The 20052-nt window shown below is 34.3% G+C and overlaps 1 protein-coding gene across 3 annotated transcripts in view; it reads right to left on the bottom strand.

The window, feature by feature from the left end:
* Positions 1–20052, bottom strand: part of NAALADL2 (N-acetylated alpha-linked acidic dipeptidase like 2) — a 1286203-nt gene that overhangs the window by 328972 nt on the left and 937179 nt on the right. For all 3 annotated transcript variants that reach the window (XM_044251814.1, XM_044251815.1, XM_044251812.1), the window contains 2 exons: positions 5727–5819; positions 2834–3039 (listed from right to left, as the gene is read on the bottom strand). In XM_044251814.1, the coding sequence (XP_044107749.1) occupies positions 2834–3039; positions 5727–5819 (299 nt within the window). The remainder of the gene's footprint in view (positions 1–2833; positions 3040–5726; positions 5820–20052) is intronic.

Below are 20052 nucleotides of genomic sequence, written 5' to 3'. Positions count from 1 at the left end.
CCAGTTCTAAGTTTAGTGAGCAATATCTCCTAATCTTTTTAATTACAACTGTGGGTTTCCTGTGCAAGTAAAATTAAATAGGGCAGTATGACATGTCAGCAAGTGCTTTCCTCACTCATCTTCACTGGGAAGTTAGGTTAGACCGTAACTTGATTTCAACTAAAAAGAAAATGTTTTGTTCTCAGGAGTAGATTTGGTAAAAGAAGACAGAACAGGAAAACCAGTAGTTTTCTAAATAGTTTTCTAAATTCCTTCTCAAGCAGATACTTACAAAATGACTTCATGAACAGTATTGTAAGAATCTTCTGAGACATAGTATTCAAATCTATATGTTATCTGTCATATTCTTCACTCCTGTATCTTTGCCTATCTAGTAATGGAAAAAGCCAGAAAGTGACTGAACGGATAACTGGTTGCCAAACATACATATATACATACCTACATAAAATGTTAGGACAGAGGTTCCTACTATGTTTGAATAGGAAGGGTCTTTTCTAACATAAATACTTTTCTCTACAGGCTCCCACATTATAGGGTTTTTAGTTGTTTTAGCTGTATTTGCTGATAGAGAAAAATATAAAACTATCAAAAGATAAAATGAATTCAGTAAAACTTACAAATAAATCTATATTTTATCAAACACAAAAAAATCAATTTTTTTAATCTCTTCAATTTTAAAATATAATTGCCCACATACATACAGGGCTACATTATTGATCAAATTTACAGGCTGTGGTGCTTGGTGGTCAAATAAATTCAAAGAATTTTTGCAATGCACTTCCCCATGCATGGGGGCTCAGGATACATAAGTTAGGAACTACTAATGTTGGAAAAGCCAACTTTCAGAACATAGCTTAGAACTGTATGTGCTAATTTAGGAATAACATAAATTTAATGTAAAAGTTACTAGACTAATATGGAGAAGGATGTATGACATAGAGGAATAAATTTTTGGAATTTGAAAATCTTTAAGACACACTTTTTAAAATGCACCTTAATGTTATAAGAAAACTTAAACACTGTTTTATGATGAAAAAAATTCTGAAATACTAAAATCAGCCCATATCACAAATATATTCCCCAAAATGCTTTTTAACTTATTTATATTTTTAAAGTAAATTAGAATAAAAGTTTGAGAGGTTGGTTCACCTATTACATTTTCCATCTAACTAAAAATTTGTCATAAATTTAAAAAGTTTCTTTCAGCAATAAAATTGATTCATTTGAATTAGTTCTTTTGAATATGAAACAAATACACAACTAATTTGAGTATGAAAAATATTCTAATTTGCAACATGTATATCTTGATAAGTTTTACACTATATTTTTTCCATTGTTAAGAATACTTTTCTTCAGGGGCACCTGGGTGGCTCAGTGGGTTAAAGCCTCTGCTTTCGGCTCAGGTCATGATCCCAGAGTCTTGGGATCGAGCCCCACATCAGGCTCTCTGCTCAGCAGGGAGCCTGCTTCCCCCTCTCTCTCTGCCTGCCTCTCTGCCTACTTGTGATCTCTCTCTGTCAAATAAATAAATAAAATCTTTAAAAAAAAAAAAAAAGAATACTTTTCTTCAAATTAAAAAGACACTTGCGGGGTGCCTGGGTAGCACAGTGGGTTAAAGCCTCTGCCTTTGGCTAAGGTCATGATCCCAGAATCCTGGGATCGAGCCCCACATCATGCTCTCTGTTCCTTGGGGAGCCTGCTTTCTCCTCTCTCTCTGCCTGCCTCTCTGCCTACTTGTGGTCTCTGTCTGTCAAATAAATAAATAAAATCTTTAAAAAGTAAATAAATAAAATAAAATAAAAAGACACTTGCTATACACAAAAGTGTGTATCTTTTTGGTATTTTCTTTGTGGTCAATAGACATTTTATCTTTTTTTTTTTAATACTTAAAAAACGACATAGGAGAATTTCCCATTAGATATTTAGGGTTTTGTTTTGTTTTATTTTTCCTAAGCTGAGATAGTAAATAAACTAGAATATCAAATTGTTTTATTTTCCGAGATAAAATTGTGTGGATTTTTTTCCTACAGTTTTCCACCAACCCTCTTAAAAAAAAAAAATCATCAAGTAAATAGACTAAGAGTTTTAAAATGTTTTCATTGTTTTTAACATGTCATAAATTCAATTATCATTTTATATATCTCATTAAAAATACAGTATGTCTGTGAAACACATAGCTATCAAAAGCATTTGGAACTTAAACATTCCAGTGGCATTCTAACTATGACTCATTGCATAGAGATGTCACTTGGACAAAGCCTTCCTAAGGTAGTTTCGGTAGGTAGGTGGGTTAATAGATTTGTAGGAAAGAAGGAACAGAGAGAGAGATGTGTAAGAATAGAAGGAAGATGCAATGGAGGGAGTGAGAAGGAAGGAAACCACTATTCTGAGGCCAGTCTACATGGTATAGATATGGTATGATCCTTTGGTAGTAGATATTGAACATAGAAGACTGTTTCCTAATTCCAGATAACTGCCAGAAAGTTAGGGGGAAAAAAAAGTAGTTGTATGCATTACCTGATCTTTTCTTCTCCAGTAACTATCAACCTGTCTAAGGAGAAACAGTAACGAGGTAAACACAACCGTGGGGTAGGTCTGGGAGCGACAAGAGTAAGATAGTTGCAGATCAAACACAACGCACTGGGGTCCAATCCCCCCTCTTTCCTATAGGTGATCTCAGCAAGTTAGAAGATAGGACAGCTGGTTGAAAGGCACATTCTTCTCCCTGGCTTCAGAACTTTATTTTATCAACTTAAGTCAGAGTGAGTGAGAGAGAGAGAGAGAGAGAGAGAGCATGAGAGCAGGAAAAGCATAGTAATTAATGTGCATTTACCTCTCCCCATTCATATGAGCCAATATTGCCAAAAGCTGTTCCTCCCCATGAACAGAAAACAATCGTGCGGTCTGGTCTCCACCCTTTCTTAACTTTTAACATCAAGGCCTGGATAAAAGCAGTGATTACAGCAGTGCTGCTGGCCCATTCTTGTCCATAAGAACCATATGCACTTTGATGGTGGCTGCCAACTATGATATACCGGTCTGGAAATAGAAGGAGACAAGGGCCATTAAGACATATAAACCTTAACAATAAATTTAATGACATTTACATAATCCTTTGCACAACTGAGCACCAATTATGTAAAACTGTCCTAATAATTAAGACTACTTTAACATTTTTCACCCACTGTCTTGATTCACACATCTGTGTATATCAAAGCAGAAGCAGCTGCTGAACTCAATTATGATTCCAAAGCTTAGATCCATATTACTGTCCTTTGCAACATGCATATTAATTAATGAAGCATACAAATATGCCACAATGAAAGCTTTATCTAACATTTTTCCAGAATCATAGTGGGAAGTGCCCCATAAACAATGCGTGTATGCTCAGTAAATATTAATGAACTATTAATACATATGAGGGAGCAGTTATTCAGTAGCTGTAAATATTAAATAATGTGGTAGTCATATATGGATTTTGAAATAAATGAAGTATTTAGGGAATTAATTACAGCTTCCAGCTTATAGTCTTAGCTCTTCTCATTTCCCTGAAGAAAAAAAAAACTCAACATCAAAAGTCATACAACTACTGTAAAAGTTTTCTTCCCACATATTTCACATAATCATACAAAATCCATTAGCACAACATAGAAAGATCTCCACAACACATGGATGGGGCCTACTCAATGTACATTACTGACTATTGTCAATAATAAGGTAGACTAAAACTCTATCTCCAGAGTTTCCTCTGATTTTGTTGCCACTGAATGTTACTGGTGTTGATCTATATTTCTTTCACCAAGTAGCCCAATACATCTGTGTAAAAAGATTTCTTCAGAGTGTCATTTTATTCAGAGATGTCCCATAGCTCAGTGGTGCGGACTTTGAAGCCAGCCTGCTTGGGTTTGTGTCCAGGCTATCCAATATACTAGTTGTGTGACCTTGGAGAGCTTATCTAAGCCTTTATGCCTGGATTTCTTCAAGTATAAAATGAAAATACAAATACCACATACATCATTCCCTTGCTTTCTGTTTTGAATGAGTTGCTAAGTGTAAGGCACTTTGAACAGTGTCTGACACATAAGTACTACTTGTGTATGGAATAAATGAATTACTCCTTTACTTCGTGGCCTCAGAAAGCTATTTGATGGGAAATCACTGCATGGAATTATTTTAGTTTTCTGCTGATTTTAGAACCAGCAATGGATCTGATCTGCAAACATTTTATCAAAATTTAATTAATGGTATATCCAGGGTGGTTGCAAATGTTGAAACTCAGGAAATTTATTTACTCATCTCCCAGATATTTGTGAAAGTTCTGCTTGGGATTATCTGTATTCTAGACAAACCATATCCAAAATCCTTAACAATTGTTTCTAATTTTCAGAGCCATTAAATAAGAAAATCATGTGAATGAACAGCCAGTATTCTCATGTAGAATTCAAATAAACAAAATTAGGTAAGCTTTGCTTATTATACACTGCAGAATACTACTGGTAAATTGATTTTAAGAAATTGATTTTTTTCTATATTGAATTTCAATTAGGAAAGTTCTTTTACCCTCCAACTAGTATAGTTTTGTACAATTTCGTTTTTCCATAAAAACTAGTATATATAGCAATGATGATAAATATTGCCGGTGCTTCAATTAGAGATTCTCTTGATAGAAATTTGTTGAAATGCAGCTCATGACAATTTTTCAACCCATCTATATCTTGCATTTAAAGACATTAAAATCAGAGATGGTTCAACATTGTTACTATAAAGAAAACAGAGAAAATATGAACCTTCCATGAATTCTCTAAGAGTTGGCTGGCAAGAAACTTGGGGAGATGTAAAACTTGATCTCAAAATTCTCTAGGTTATCAATTATGGGGTTAATTTGACTAAAGTTGTGGAGAAAAGTAATTCTCAAGGAGAACTGGAGTAAATATCCCAACCAAATTAACAGGAGTGGCCCAACTGTGCAGACCAGACTGCCACATTCTACCCTGGGTGTCAAGCACTCAGACAGCAATATGTGGTTCAGCCTCACAATGCATTAGGCAGTGTTGTTATGAGTCTCTTAATTAATATAGCTAGTTTTACTTTCTTAGCCTGATGATATTATCTGAAGATGCTCTGAACATCCTAGAGCAAGGAGTAAAATTATTTAAAATTTAGCCAGGTGATCTTTTCATTAGCATCTTCAAAACATCAAGCAGAACTGTCACTGGATGAAGGGTCAGAGCAAGAACTTGGATTAGCACTGAAAGATCAGATTTTGGAGATAAAAACTTTTATTATTTTTTTTAAAGACACCATTAAAACTAAAAGATTTTCTTTCTTAAAAGGTCCTTTCCTGATAAAAGTAAAAAATCCAAGGGTTATGTTATAGTGAAGAATAAGCAAACAAACAAGCAAAAAAAAACCATTGGTTTTTGTAGCTTTTCTTCATGAGGTACATGCCAACTTATCAAATCTAAATCGTTTAGAGAAATCTAAATGTTTTCTCATTTCATTTTGTTTCATTTTCCCTTATACTCTCTACTTTGATTTATTTTTGCAGAAAGTAAGAAAGAGAATAAAGACTTGCTTCTTGGTTTCATACTGACTCACTCAGAGTGGAGTGAACCAGTTACATCTAAAGTAGGAAATGCATTTAATTACGCTCTTACATTGTTATAGAGCATTTTCTTGTAGGTTTAATAGATTAAAAATACATACAGAATCTCAGTACTACTTACCTGGAGATGTCAAGCCCTTTAAATATCCAACAACATTAGTCACTGTTTTGAATTTTGTAACTGTCTGAACTTGCATGTTGACAATTTTTTCATCTGAAAATAATAATAATAATAATAAGATTTTCCCCCTATATTCTGTCTTTTTCTCTTAAAAATTTCAATATCATTAACAAAAGAATTCCAAACAGTTGAATTCTTTCTGGAAAATCAAAGTTACACCTTTTCACAAGTATCTATTCAATATTTTGTGTCAACTCTGTTTTAGGTACTTGTGATACAATGATGACTAAGTTACCATTTCTGGCCTCACAGAACTACAGAGCTATAAAGAAGCAGCCTAAACTCCACAGCCCAGAGCTACAGTGAAGTTCAATATGAGAGCACCCAGAAGATCTCAGGGAGAAGTGGACAACTAGTATTTTAAAAAATACATATCAGATAAAATTATTTCCAAATAAATTTAAGTACTTTGCTAGCTTCAGAAAAAAGAGCATATGGAAGCTAACTTAACCTTTCCTGTATGACTCATTATTATGTTATCACATTAAAAACTGTAAAGTATTACAGAAATGAAAAGAATAAATATTTCTAAAGTTCTACGTATTTCCAAATATTGCAGCCTTCATTTTTCACCTGTATTGGTTGCTTTCTCACTTCTATTCTAAATCTCCTCCTAATTGCTCTGCTTCTTTGAGTTCTTGTATTCATTCCTGATATTCAAAAATTTCAACAACAAATAAGGCAAAGACACCAATCTGGAGATGATTCAGTCACAGTCCTGAAGCCATCTTCGAAGGCCTTTAGGGGTGACATGTATTAATTCTGTATTTGAAGGATCCTGGAAGTCTGTGGGTAGGAGGTTTCTAGAAGCAGTTCAAGGGCAGCCAGGAGATTCTATCTGGGGGTGGGGTGGGGGGGTGGCAGTTAGAAAGCAGCTAATACAAAGTAGCTGAGCTATACAGTCAGGCCTTCAGTAGTGTCACTTCTTTCCACTAAATGAAAATTGTTACAATAAATAAGTTTCTTCTTTCCTTGAATGTACCCTAACAACTTAAATGGGAAATCATTATCCTGAATTTGTTAAAATTAAAACTAAAACAGGAGTAAGGATGTCATGAGAGAATGCCTGAGCAACTCATGTATGAGAAATGGAAATCTGCTTAGAGCCCAAGTACTGTGGTTTTAATTTAAGCATCATGCATTTGTGTTTGCTGTGATGAATATACTTGTTTTTTCACAGCAGTTTTAGATTTACAGAAAAATTGATTGGAAAGTACAAAGCTCCCAAATATCCAATCTCTCTCCCCTGCTCCTATTAACATCTTTGATTAGGGTGATCTATTCATTATCATTAGTAAGACAGTATTAATACATAATTATTGACTAAAGTCCATAGTTTGCATTAGGCTTCATTCACCATTTGTGTTACACATAATAAGGATATTGACAAATGCATAAGAACATGTGTCCAACATTACTGTAGCATACAGAATAGCTTCATTGCCATAAAAATCTCCTGTGCTTTACCTTTTCATCCTTCCCCTACCCTCTCCTTATTGAACCCCTTGCAACCACTGAGCTTTCAAATTTCTCCATAGTTTTCCTTTTTCCAGAACATCACATAGTTGGATTCATATGTTTGTTTTGTTTTGTTTAGTTTTGTTTTAAAGCTTATTTATTTATTATAGTTAGAAAGATAGCAAGGGTGGGACAAAGGTAGAGGGAGGAGAGAATCTCAAGCAGACTCCCCTCAGAGCACGGAGTCCTACACTGCTGACTCTCACCACCCTGAGATCATGACCTGAGTCAAAAATCAAGAGTTAGCTGCTTAACTGTCAGAGCCAGCCAGGCACCCCTCATATGTTTGTCTTTAATGTTTAATTCCATGTTCTATATTTGTTCCAAATAGTCCAGATAGTGAGCTTTAAATAAGAGACACATTACTTTATAGTTTAAAAAAATATTTCCAGAGTATCTTTCAGTTATATGTAGATGAAAAAATATTCTCTGATTTTATAAGATTCTCCCCCCCCCCCCAATTCAGAAGTGAGAAAACCTTACAAGATATATACACTACTGCTTGGAATATTACCTTGCATTAATACAGTGTCTTATGACTTATAACAATAGACATTTATCTCACTGACTCTTGAAATAACCAAGTGAAAGTTTTTATTATCTTTATTAAATAAAACACATGGGGCAGAACTGAGACTCAAACCCAGGTCTTCATATATATAACATTTCTAGCTACATAAAGTCTCACTCTAAGCCTCCATTTCTCTCATTATAAGATATTCTTCATATATATAAAAGAATAACAAATAATGCAACATACTCTGATGATCCATATCTAGTTTTAAGATATTATTTTACTATAGTTCCTTAGTTCTTTTCCTTTTTCAGTTACATATATGATTTTGCAAATTTGGTTATTACCCTAAGGTTAATGTTAATCATTTTGGGTTTCGTTACATAGATTTAGATAATATTGAGAGATTGATAAGCAGATATGGGTAGACAAGGGCATTGGCACATAAATAGAAATCAATGTACTCCACTTTTTTATAGGCTTTGACATTTGACAGAAATTATTTTACCTCCTGTTTTTTTTTCCACTTAGCATTATGTTTTTCATAACTTTCCATGAAGGTAAGGAGATGTGAGTCATTCATTTAAACTGCTAAGTATATTTGATAATAAAATCGATCCCGGTTTATGTTCTAGTATTACTGAACTCTAATGAGGTTATATCTAAATTTTCAACATTACATTGTGGAAAAAAAATGTTTTTCTTACATTTCTTTTGCATACATGCCATTTTTTTTCTTCAGTTAGATAACTAGAAGTTGTGGATTATAATATATGTGTATCTTCAACTATAATAGGTCCAGAGAAGTTGCTCCTCAGAATTTTTAATTTTGACAATCTGACAGGTATAAAAATCTTATTATTGCTTTAATTTACATTTCCCTCCCTACTAGTAGGGTTCTGAAATAGGAAATTTTTTTTAATTTTTACTTTTAAATATTTCATTTATTTTTTTAATTTTTGAGACAGAGAGAATGAGAGAGAGGAAGCAGAGTGGCAGGCAGAGGGAGAGGGAGAAGCAGACTCCCTGCTAAGCAGGGAGCCCAATGTAGGACTTGATTCCAGGACTCAACTGAGCCACCTAGGTGCCCCAACCATTTTTTATATGTATATTCATAATCTAAGTTTTTTATTTATGTTCTTTGACCATTTTCCTTTGAGTTGTTTATCATTTTGGGTATTTTTGTATTTTTTCTTTCTATTTAGAAATTATTCTCTTATCAGTTATATGTAGTACAAACACTTTTCAGTTTGTGATTCATATTTTCCAGATATTTATTATATTTTAAGTATTAACATAGTCAAATTCAATAATTTATTATTTTTCCTTGAGTACTTGTGGGTTTTTTTTTTAATTTTTTGTTCGTTTGGTTAAGAAACCCTATCATGAAAATGTTTTTCAAATATTTTAAAATTGAATTTTCAAACTCAAGTTTTTAATCCAGTCAAAATACACTGTGAATTAGATATTCAATATTACCTCTGTAGTATGGATAGTCAATTGTTCAAACATTCTTTATTAAAGACATTTGAGAATTGCATTAGGGCTGAATTAAATTAATGAACTCATTTGAGGAAACTATATTGTGTCTTCTGTCCATAAACATTGTATGCCTCACTATTTCAGTTGCCTTTTAGGTCTTTTAATGAAGTTTTATATTTTGTTCCAGAAAAGTTTTGAACAACTATTATTAAATTTATTTTTATGATTTTTCTACTATGATAACAATATATAATACTTTTAACTTTCTCTATTTCGTATAAGCATGGTATTTAATTTCTTACCTTGGTCGTACAATGTACCTTCTTGTTAATCTCTTATAAACTGTACTACTTGATCTATAGAGCTTTATTTTCTTGGTTTCAATTTAGACAAAAAGAAGAGTTTTGTTTATTCTTTTCAAATTATACAACTTTCAACTATTGTTCTTATCATCTTGTGTAGGATTGCCAGTGCAGTTTGGAATAAAGGCAATGAGAGCCTTATTCCTTGGTCCTTACTTTGTATTCTTCACTTTAGAAAGAATGTTTCTCAGATTTTATTTAAAAAACAAACAAACAAACAAGTGATGTTTGTTATAGTTTCCTTGAAAATTCCCTTTCAAATGAAGGAAGAACACTTCTTTTCTTACTTTGCAAATACATTTTATCATAAACAGATGTTGAATCCTCTTTGAGATAATTGCAAGGCTTCTCACTTGACCGTGTTAAAAAATGCATATACCCCTGGAAAAAGCTCGACTTAGTTATGATATGTATTTTTGTAACTGGGTATACTAGTATTTTTTTTAGGATATTTGCTTAAATAACAGATTGGCTGACAATTTTACTTATCATTTATCCTTGTCTGGTTTTGGTATCTGGATTATGCAACCTTCCAAATGTTTAGGGATATTTGCTTCTTTTCCTGGATTTTTGAAGAGTTTATATGTAGCATAGGGATTATCCATTTTACAAAGGAGTGTTAGGATACATACCTAAACTGTTTGATCCTCATATTTCTGCGTGGGGTGAGGAAAAAGGGTACATTATCACTTAACGTATATTTACATTTCATTTCATTAATATTTTTAAATAAATATTAATGGTTATAAGTACATTCAAATTTTAACATCTTTATTTCTTCTAAATTTACTGCATTTAGTTGTTCATTCTATTCTTGTGCTTACCTAAGAAAGAGAAGGAAAAAAAAAGAAAATTATGGCCATATATCTGGGTTTGGTTTTTTTTGTTTTGTTTTGTTTTGTTTTTTTTGGCTTTTCTAACATTAACTCACTCGTCTTTTTTTTTTTCCTCTATCAGTTTTGCTTGAAGTAGCTAATTTATTAGTATTTTCAAATGGGATTTCTAGATCTTCATTATGTATTTTTTCCACTTCAATATTATGTGCTGTTCTTACCATTACCTTTGCTCAATTTTACCCAGATTCTTAGGCTACAGATTTTTTTATATAGATGTAGTATATTAATTTCAACATGCATTCTTATTATCTTACATTCTAAACTTCAGAATTTTTGCTATCATTCTTTCTTTTTTAAACACTATTCTTAGTTTGCAAGTTATTTTTTTAAAGATCCATTTATCTATTTTGAGGGAGAGAATGAGAAAAAAAAGAGAGAGCAGAGGGAAGAGAGAGAGGAAGATAGACACTCAAGCAGACTCCCCAGTGATCGGGGTGGGGGCTCAATTTCAGGAGCCTGAGATCATGAACCAAAACCAAGAGTCAGTCACTGGACTGACTGAGACACCTACCCAGGACCACCCTCCCCCAACATTCTTTCTATAATATATACAATACATTAGATCAAATAATTTTTTAAGTATTCAAATACAAGGTGTGTGTTACTATTGGTATCTAACTTAATTATGGACTGAAAGCAAGGTCTGTAAGATATTGATTCTTTGATATTATGTGAGATTTGTTTTGTAATCCTGTAGGTTATTGCATCTGGTAGAGAATGTATACTTTAATAAAATGTTTCAAACAAAAATATGTACACCCTATTATATGAGTGCAGCATCTCATATATATGTCCTGTAGATCAAGCTAGAAAAGTGTGTGGTTATAACTTCATTAATTATTCTGTATATTTTCTCTAAATCAAGACAAGTTAACTTATCAAGACAAAAGTTTCCCATATGATTTGTCTTTATCAGTTGTCCTAGTAATGCTATCAAATTTTCCTTTGCATGTTTTTAGACTAGTTTCATGCATTCAATTTGGGAATTGCTATATCTTTCTGATTTCTATATAGAATATATAGAACAATTATTCTTTACATCTTCTCTATGCCAATTTTTTTCCTAAACTCTTCCTCCCCACCTCTCCTCTGATATTAAGATTATTCCATCATTCTTTTGCTTAGTGTTTCTTCAATATATATTTTCCCAGCATTGCATTTACTTTTGCCAGGCATCCTGGGGCATCTCTGGCTTGGGGACAATTTTTATGTAAATCTCTTGGCTTGCAGTTTCTGTACTACAATAGTAGTGGAAATTCTGAGCTAGAGTTTTTGATTTCTAAATACAGATTTTTTTTTTCATCCAGAACTCAGATAAAAGAAAGCTTTCCTCCACCAGCGGGTGAGTTCCTTTCTAGTCTTCCTACTACCCCCACGGTCCTGCTATTATATATGAATGCTAGTTACAACTCCCTGTTCCCTATAGGTATATAACTGTCTTCTGCCCTCATGTATTGCTATATTCCCACTCTAAGTTACCAGAATACATAACTTCCCAACACCAGGAAACCACAGGGTAAACTCTTTTGCTTATTTCTCTGATTTTTTGTTCCATCTTCACTTTTGCTTCAGAATATTTGTCTTTCTTATTTAATAGTTGCTTTTCAAAATGCCTTTTTTTTTGCATTTCATAGCATCCTCAACATTTGTAAGGAAGCATTTCAAATATTTTTTCCTGTCCTCTTCCTACTAGAAGATATGCAGAGATCTGAAAAAGTAAAGACAATATTTTGTTCAGAGAAGGATGTTATGTTTACACTGGAGCCTCCCAACTGACAGAAGGATCTTCTTATGTATCATTACACAAGGATCAGATGGACATAATATCTAATAGCAAAAATAGCTTTTTCATCCACTTGTTTGCATCCCCATACATGATATTGACCCTAATATATAACGTTTTATGATATTCCATGCCCATTATCTGAAAAGAAATATGCATAGTCTGTTTCCCTGCATGAGAAGCAGCACCACGATCACATTACATTTTTAACATGAATGTCAGCAAAACTTTGGGTAAACTCTCATGACACATCTATTGTTGTTGGCATTGCTAATTCAAACAACCCATTGTTAAGGCATTATTACTCTTCATAGCAATAACAATAGCAATTCTGTAGTCTGTAATTTATTCTACAAGAATAATTTAATTCTTCCCAGTATAATCTACAATAGCAATTACAAAAAAACAGCCCAATATCCCAAACAGGGAAATGGCTTAGAAAATTTTGATAAAATGTGTGTCCATTAAAATGTAAAAGTAATATGTAGAGACATGGATACCCTATACATGAAAAAATAGAATACCAAGAGATATAGATAATGACTGAACTTAGATAAAAAATGTGGGTTTACAGACAAAATAGTAAAAAGGAGAGATAAGTAAATGAAACAAAAACTGGGTTATGAAGGCCTCCCAGGGTCTGCTGTGGTGAAATACTGTTGTAAAAAGGCTTGAACAAACCTGAACCCTTGGATATTTATTCTTCTCCTGCAGTTCCCAGAGTGTTGGGAACTAAAACCCAAGGGGACTTCTCTCCCTATTGCTCCATCTTTTAATACCAAATCCCTGAAACCTGAAGTTGCCTGGGGAACTTTCAGAAAATGAGAGAGGTTTAGACTAGTGCCATAGTATCTGGGGACATGATGACTCCCATTATGAAAACCCAAAAAGATATAAATTGGGGTCTGACTCGGCTCTGCCCTCCTATAATCTATAAGAGGATAGCTAATACTTCCAGAGCAACATAAATTCCAAGACTAGAGGGGCGCCTGGGTGGCTCAGTGGGTTAAGCCGCTGCCTTCGGCTCAGGTCATGATCTCAGGGTCCTGGGATCGAGTCCCACATCGGGCTCTCTGCTCAGCGGGGAGCCTGCTTCCCCCACCCCCTCTCTGCCTGCCTCTCTGCCTGCTTGTGATCTGTCTCTGTCAAATAAATAAATAAAATCTTTAAAAAAAAATAAAAAAAAAAAAATTCCCAGACTAGAACCCTAGATATCTTGTTGTGAAGGTCTACAACCACACAAAAGAAACATGATGAACATAGATAATACCTAAAGTAAACATACTGATACACACAACACATGAATTTAAAAATAAGCGTTATAATTAAATACAAGAACAGAAGGGGATCCATTAAAAAAAGAAACAACCAAAAACCCATTTTTAAAACATTTTAAAAAGAACAAATAATAGGTAAGGAAATAGAATAATTAAAAGAAATATGACAATAGATAGGATGAGTAGAGATGGTAAGTAATAGATATGACAGACAATTGAATTTAAGAGCTATACCAGATGAACATTTTTCTAGAAATTACAGAAAAGTATAAAGAGAGAAAATAGGGAAGTACAATTAAAACTCATGGTGGATAGAAATAAGATTTCTAGAAATAATATCAGAAGAAGAAAAATAAATGGAAGAGAGAAAATATTTAAAAAAATAATATTTTTCCAGAAAAAGGGAAAGTTACATCTATATATTTTATTTGATTTTTGTTTTGTTTCATTTTTGTTTTTTGAAAGATTTTGTTTATTTAACACACACACACACACACACACACACAGCACAAGCAGGGGAAGCAGCTGGCAGAGGGAGAGGCAGGAATTAAAGGAAACACTTAACTGACTAGGCCACCCAGGTGGCCCACATCTATATATTTTATAATGAAGTTTAAAAGCATGAAAGACATAGAGAAAAATTCTGAAAGTTCCCAGTGTGAAAAGCAGATCACTTATAAGACAAACAAACAAACAAAAAACGAAACAAAAAAATCCAGAATCAGATTGATAACAAGTTTGTCAAAAACAACATGACACCAAAAACGAAGGTAATTTTCAAAGAATAATGAGAATATGCCAATAGACAGAACCTAGGTTAAAGGTGATATTTTGGGCTGACCTGGAACAATTTGAGTATCCAAAGGAAAAAGAAAAAAAGTAGTACTGAATTAAAACCCATTAAATAAATTAGGGCTATAAATCCTAATTATATATAATTAACTGATACTATATGTATAAATAAACACCCAAAATGGAAAGAGAGCTCTTCTTTACAGTAGAATATCAACTAATAGAAGTAGAAGGGAGATGAACTTGGAGTGTCACCACTGGCATCATCTTGATAATGACTAGTTGGACATAAAGCAAAAATAAACATTTAAACTAGTGGGTGGACCTAAGAGGGGGTGTGAGCAGGATCTTTGCAATGATTTCAAATGATTGTTAATTATAAAAGAAAAAAAATTAAAAATAGTAACTTCAGGGGCGCCTGGGTGGCTCAGAGGGTTAAAGTCTCTGCCTTCAGCTCAGGTCATGATCCTAGGGTCCTAGGATTGAGCCCCGCATTTCGCTCTCTGCTCAGCAGGGAACCTGCTTCCTCCTCTCTCTCTGCCTACCTCTATGCCTACTTGTGATCTCTCTCTCTGTTAGATAAATAAATAAAATCTTTAAAAAATATAATAGTAACTTCAAGGAGAAGCCCTCACAGGTTTTTGATTAATTTAATTGAATTATCAAAATTAGCATTACCAGTAATTGGACAAACTGATACCAGCAATGGGGAAAAAACAGTCTCACTCTGTAATACTGCTGCCAAAGATGCAGAGTCTGAAATTATTCATGGGAAAACATCAGCTAAACTCAGACTGGGGTACATTCAGCAGATAGCTGACATGTAAGCTTCAAAAATGATAAAGAAAAATGAAAATCAAGCAGAGACTGAGACGATTCCAGGCTTAAGGAAATAGGACACTTGATAACTCAGAACGCATGACCCTAGTTTAGATCCATTTGCTATTTAGGTCATTACTGAAACAACTGACAAAATTTGAATGGGGCCTTTGGAGTGTACGGTAGGAGTGTATCAATGTTTCATTCCTGATTGTGATGGTTGTGCTGTCTGGGTAGAGAAAATGTCACCATTTGTGGGAGAATTCAGATGTGATGGTTTGTCGTGTCTGTTGCTTGCTCTCAGGTAGTTGAGGGGAAAAAAAATTTCTTTGTACTATTCTTGAAACTTTTCTCAAAGTTTGCATTTATTTCAAAATTTTAAAAAAATACACTTGAAATTAGAAAATCCTGGATAACATTTAGATGCCGTTTGTTATTTAAAAAGTCAATGCATGTGTATGTGTGTATGTACTGCTACTTTAAGATAACATTTCCAGCTTACATTTGCCAAATGTTTTCTGTCTTTCATCCTTCAAAGTTGGATGGCGGCTTTAAATTTGATGTGTGAAGTTCAAAAGATTTTGAGATGACAAAAATGTGTTCCACTCAGACCATTTGTACTCAAATAGGTTGAGGAGTGTCAGAGCTGAAACATAAAAGTAGTTGCCTCCCTCTAGTCCTTAATTTCATCACATGCAAAGAAAAAATACTACGGAAATTATTTTCCAGTGATAAGTCTATCTTGCATTTTTGTTGCTATTATGAAGACTCAACTAGTTTTCATCTCTTTAATCATAACAAGGCTTCATCTCCAGCTGCACTGTGAGTAAGCATGACCCAATAGCTAGGAAAAACCCCAACCTTATTTAAAGAGATTTGAGAACTAAAAATTGCTGCTAACTCTGAGTCCTAATTCCAATAAACAGGATCTTTCTGGTTTCTTAAACACAGTTCTTCCTAGGATTCCCAATTTTAATTGAGTATTTCATTCTGTATACCTGACTCTTTTTAGCTACTTGACTCTAGAAAAGAACTTCCAGGATTGGGGCTATGATTGGTTTTCTTTATTTTTCCATTTCCCTGCACTAGAGACTAGGAAAGTCTAGACTCACACTTCTGATGATTGGGACTTTATAAACTGCTAGCATCTTTCCTAAATGCCAACTGCTTCCCTAAATGTCTGAGCATAAACTGCTTCTGGATTCCATGTCCTCAACAGCCTGTATAGCTTTCTGAGTGCTCCTTTTTTCTACATGACATCTCCCTATGGGCTTACCTGGAACAACTGGAGTATCCAAAGGAAAAAGAAAAAAAGTAGTACTGAATTAAAACCCATTAAATAAATTAGGGCTATAAATCCTATAGCCCTAATTTATTTAATTGGTTTTTCTGAACCAATATTATTGATCGATTATATGATTGACATCACATGGATCTTATTATTCAAAATATTTATCAAAATATTTATGAACTGATCCAGCATATATGCTGACCAATCAGAATGCACTGGCAACAAGTCATTGGACTGCCCATATCAAAAGATACAAACTCATATCATCCGAACTGCCCCAGATACTATGTTCTTCTAGGCACATTGTAACCTTCTCAGGAGCTCCACTTCAGTCTGTCCTGTAGGGAACATCACTTTACACAAGAGTTCTACATAGTAAGCGGTGCCTAGGTGGTTCAGTCGGTGAAGCTTCTGACTTTGACTGAGGTCATGATCTCAGGGTTCTGGAATTGAGCCCTGTGCCTGGCTCCACGCTCAGCAGGGAGTCTGCTTCTCCCTTTTGCTCTCTTCCTGACCAACCCCTTCATGCATGTGCTCTCTCTCAAATAAATAAAACACTTTTTATTAAAAAAAAAAAAAAGTTCTGTACAAGTTCTAATCCTAAGACTCAGTTAGGTCCACTATGTCCCACCTCATCTGTTATTATATGTCTTACCATATCCTGGATAGTGACAATAACACCAGCTACCAAAAAAAAAAAAAAAAAAAGAAAGAAAGAAAGAAAAGAAACTCATTACAATAATGAGTTTTCTCATAGAAAACTTAAGAATTAATGTCAAATTTGTTGAAAATAAAAAGGACAGAAGAACTAGTTAAATAAAATCACACGGAAACAACCCACAAATCTAGAATGTAGGACATTCAGGACAATAAACTTGATCCTATAGATCTCAGTGTTAAGAGAAGAAAAAGAGGATTATACTAGATTAGCAGGGAGGCAATTTGTAGGCCTGGCTTGGATCTTGGTTTGGATAAACCCACTGTAAGAAATGTGGATGACTGGCAAAACTTTTTATATATTAAATAAGGTAAAGTTTACTATCATGAAAAAGTGGAGATATTTAATTAGATAAATGCATTTCAAAATAATATATATAGTATGATCTCCTTTTAGTAAAAAAACAAACAAGAAACAAAATCTCTAAATGTGTATATTAAAAATCTAGAAGGATTTACATTAAACATTGATAATGATAATTACTGGGTGTTAGGAATGTGTTCTGGACTAAATCATTTATCTTCAAAATCACATGTTGAAGCCCTAACCCTCAGTGTAGCTGTATTTGGAGATAGGGTCTTTAAGGAGAAAGGGTTAAATGAGGTCTTAAGAGTGGGAATTTAATCTGATAGGACTGACATCTTTATAAAAAAAGAGAAAGAAGCACCACAGGTTTCTTACTCTATGTGTGCACAGAGAAAAGTCCATGTGAGGACACAGAGAAGGCAACCATCTACAAGCCAAGAAGAGAGCACTTACCAGAAAGAGAATTTTGTTGGCACTATGAGCCTGGAGCTTCCAGTCTCCAGAACTGTGAGAAAAATAAATGTCTGTTGTTGAAGCCACCAGTTCTGTGGTATCTTGTTATGGAAGCTCAACATGACTCGTATAGAATGTGTTAACTTGCGTCCCTGTTTTTGTTCATATCTCTCTCTTTTTTTTTAATCTCTCTTTTGTAAGAGAGATAAATGTTTGCTAATCTCTTAGCAAACATTAACTGTTTTTGTAATAATAGAAATTAAAGAGAAAAATAAAACCTCCGAATCTGTGTTAGTATATCAAATTTTTGTTCTAAAAAAAATGAGACTAGCATAAAAATACTGAATGAAAACTGTTTGCTTGGTCCTTTTCACCACATCCTTTCTTAGTTTAGTAGCTATCCCTCAGTCTACACAGACACAGACACACACACACATATACACCCCCCCCAAGTGTGTATGATGCATTCTTATGAACTTACATGCATTTTGGGAAAAATATTTAAAGTTTAATATTATTTTGAATTAGTAAAATTATGTAAATAGGAAGATGTTTGAAACAATATGAACCCCAGAAAAAAATGACTTTCATCTTCTTTGTATCCCGTATAAGAGTGAAAATTGATTAACAGATTTTCCACATTTTTCTACCAAACCATTCTACAAATCACAAACTATTAAATTCGTCAGCAGACTACTCACCTGCAACACTAACTGGACTGCATATTTCCCACATCGCCATCCAAGTCTATTGTCATCCTTCACTTAGCTCCGTGCCCCAAGAAGCTGACCTCTGTTGATAACATCCACCTAGCTTCTCTGTTCTTGGCTTTAGGGTGGGTTTAGCCAATAGAAGATATCAACAGTGATCAGTAGGTTGAGTAAGAGAAAGATTAAAGCCCTTGTGTTCCATCACCCTCCCTGGCTGGTCACTTGCTGGCAGTGTCTGCACTCCTTGATTGAAAGCCAAGGCACCTGGCAGACTGACCTCTCCTACCTCATAAGGACTTGCCAGTTTCTGTTAACTACTCTCCCTTCTTGCACCTTTACATTTATAGATAGTAAGAAATGCTAGACGTAGAGTGGTTCACATTTTCTTTTCTTTTCCTTTATTTTATTCTCTTTTCTTTCCGTACTTTTCTTTTAAGATTTATTTATTCTAGAGAGAGGAAAAAAGGGGGGTTGGGCAGGGGGAGAGGGAGAGAGAGAATCTCAGGCAGACTACCTATTGAGCACGGAGCTTGACAGGACTTGATGTCACAACCCTGAGATCATGACCTGAGCCAAAATCAAGAGTCGGCCACTTAACTGACGGAACGACCCAGATGCCCCTCACCATCACTTTTTCAATTTCCTTTACCTAATGGACACTTTTGCACTTTAGCCAAACTCCCTTGAACTGCACATTTTTAGTGTGGATGTCATTGATTTTCTAATGGCAACCTGATTTGTATGTTGACCAACTTAGGTATATTCAGTGAGTCATCTATATGTGTTGCCAGGAAATGAATAGATGGTGAGGAGAAGAATTTCTTTTATAGTAATAGGACAGGCTAGGATATTCATACCAACTTTCCCACTGAAAGTAATTTACAATGCTGAATAAAGTACAAAATGAATCTTGTTAACAGCATCTAAGAACTAGAAGGTAAGGAATTACTAGGTCAAAATTTAAGTTGTGATAGGAACCCAGATAAGTAACACAATAAAGCTGCTTTCAACTTGAGGGAATTTACTGAACCTAGAGAATCTTTTAATGGCCTTACGAGATGTAAAGTTTAGAAGAAAAAGCCCTGGGCCTGCCCAAGTTGGAAAGAAGGTAGTTCCAAAAAGAGATTCTTCCTCATAAAGTAGACTCGTAAATGACTGCACTCCCCACACCTACCCACGAGATAGCGAAGAAAGTTATCTGTCATGACAAAGCAAGAAAAATGATTTTTTTTAAAGATTTTTATTTATTTATTTGACAGAGAGAGATCACAAGCAGGCAGAGAGGCAGCCGGAGAGAGGGGGGAAGCAGGCTCCCTGCTGAGCAGAGAGCCTGATGCGGGGCTCG

Source organism: Neovison vison, chromosome 6 (genome assembly GCF_020171115.1).
Source record: "Neovison vison isolate M4711 chromosome 6, ASM_NN_V1, whole genome shotgun sequence".
Classification (NCBI taxonomy): domain Eukaryota; kingdom Metazoa; phylum Chordata; class Mammalia; order Carnivora; family Mustelidae; genus Neogale; species Neogale vison.
The sequence above is the reverse complement of the archived record's forward strand: the minus strand, read 5'-3'. Positions and strand labels throughout refer to the sequence as shown.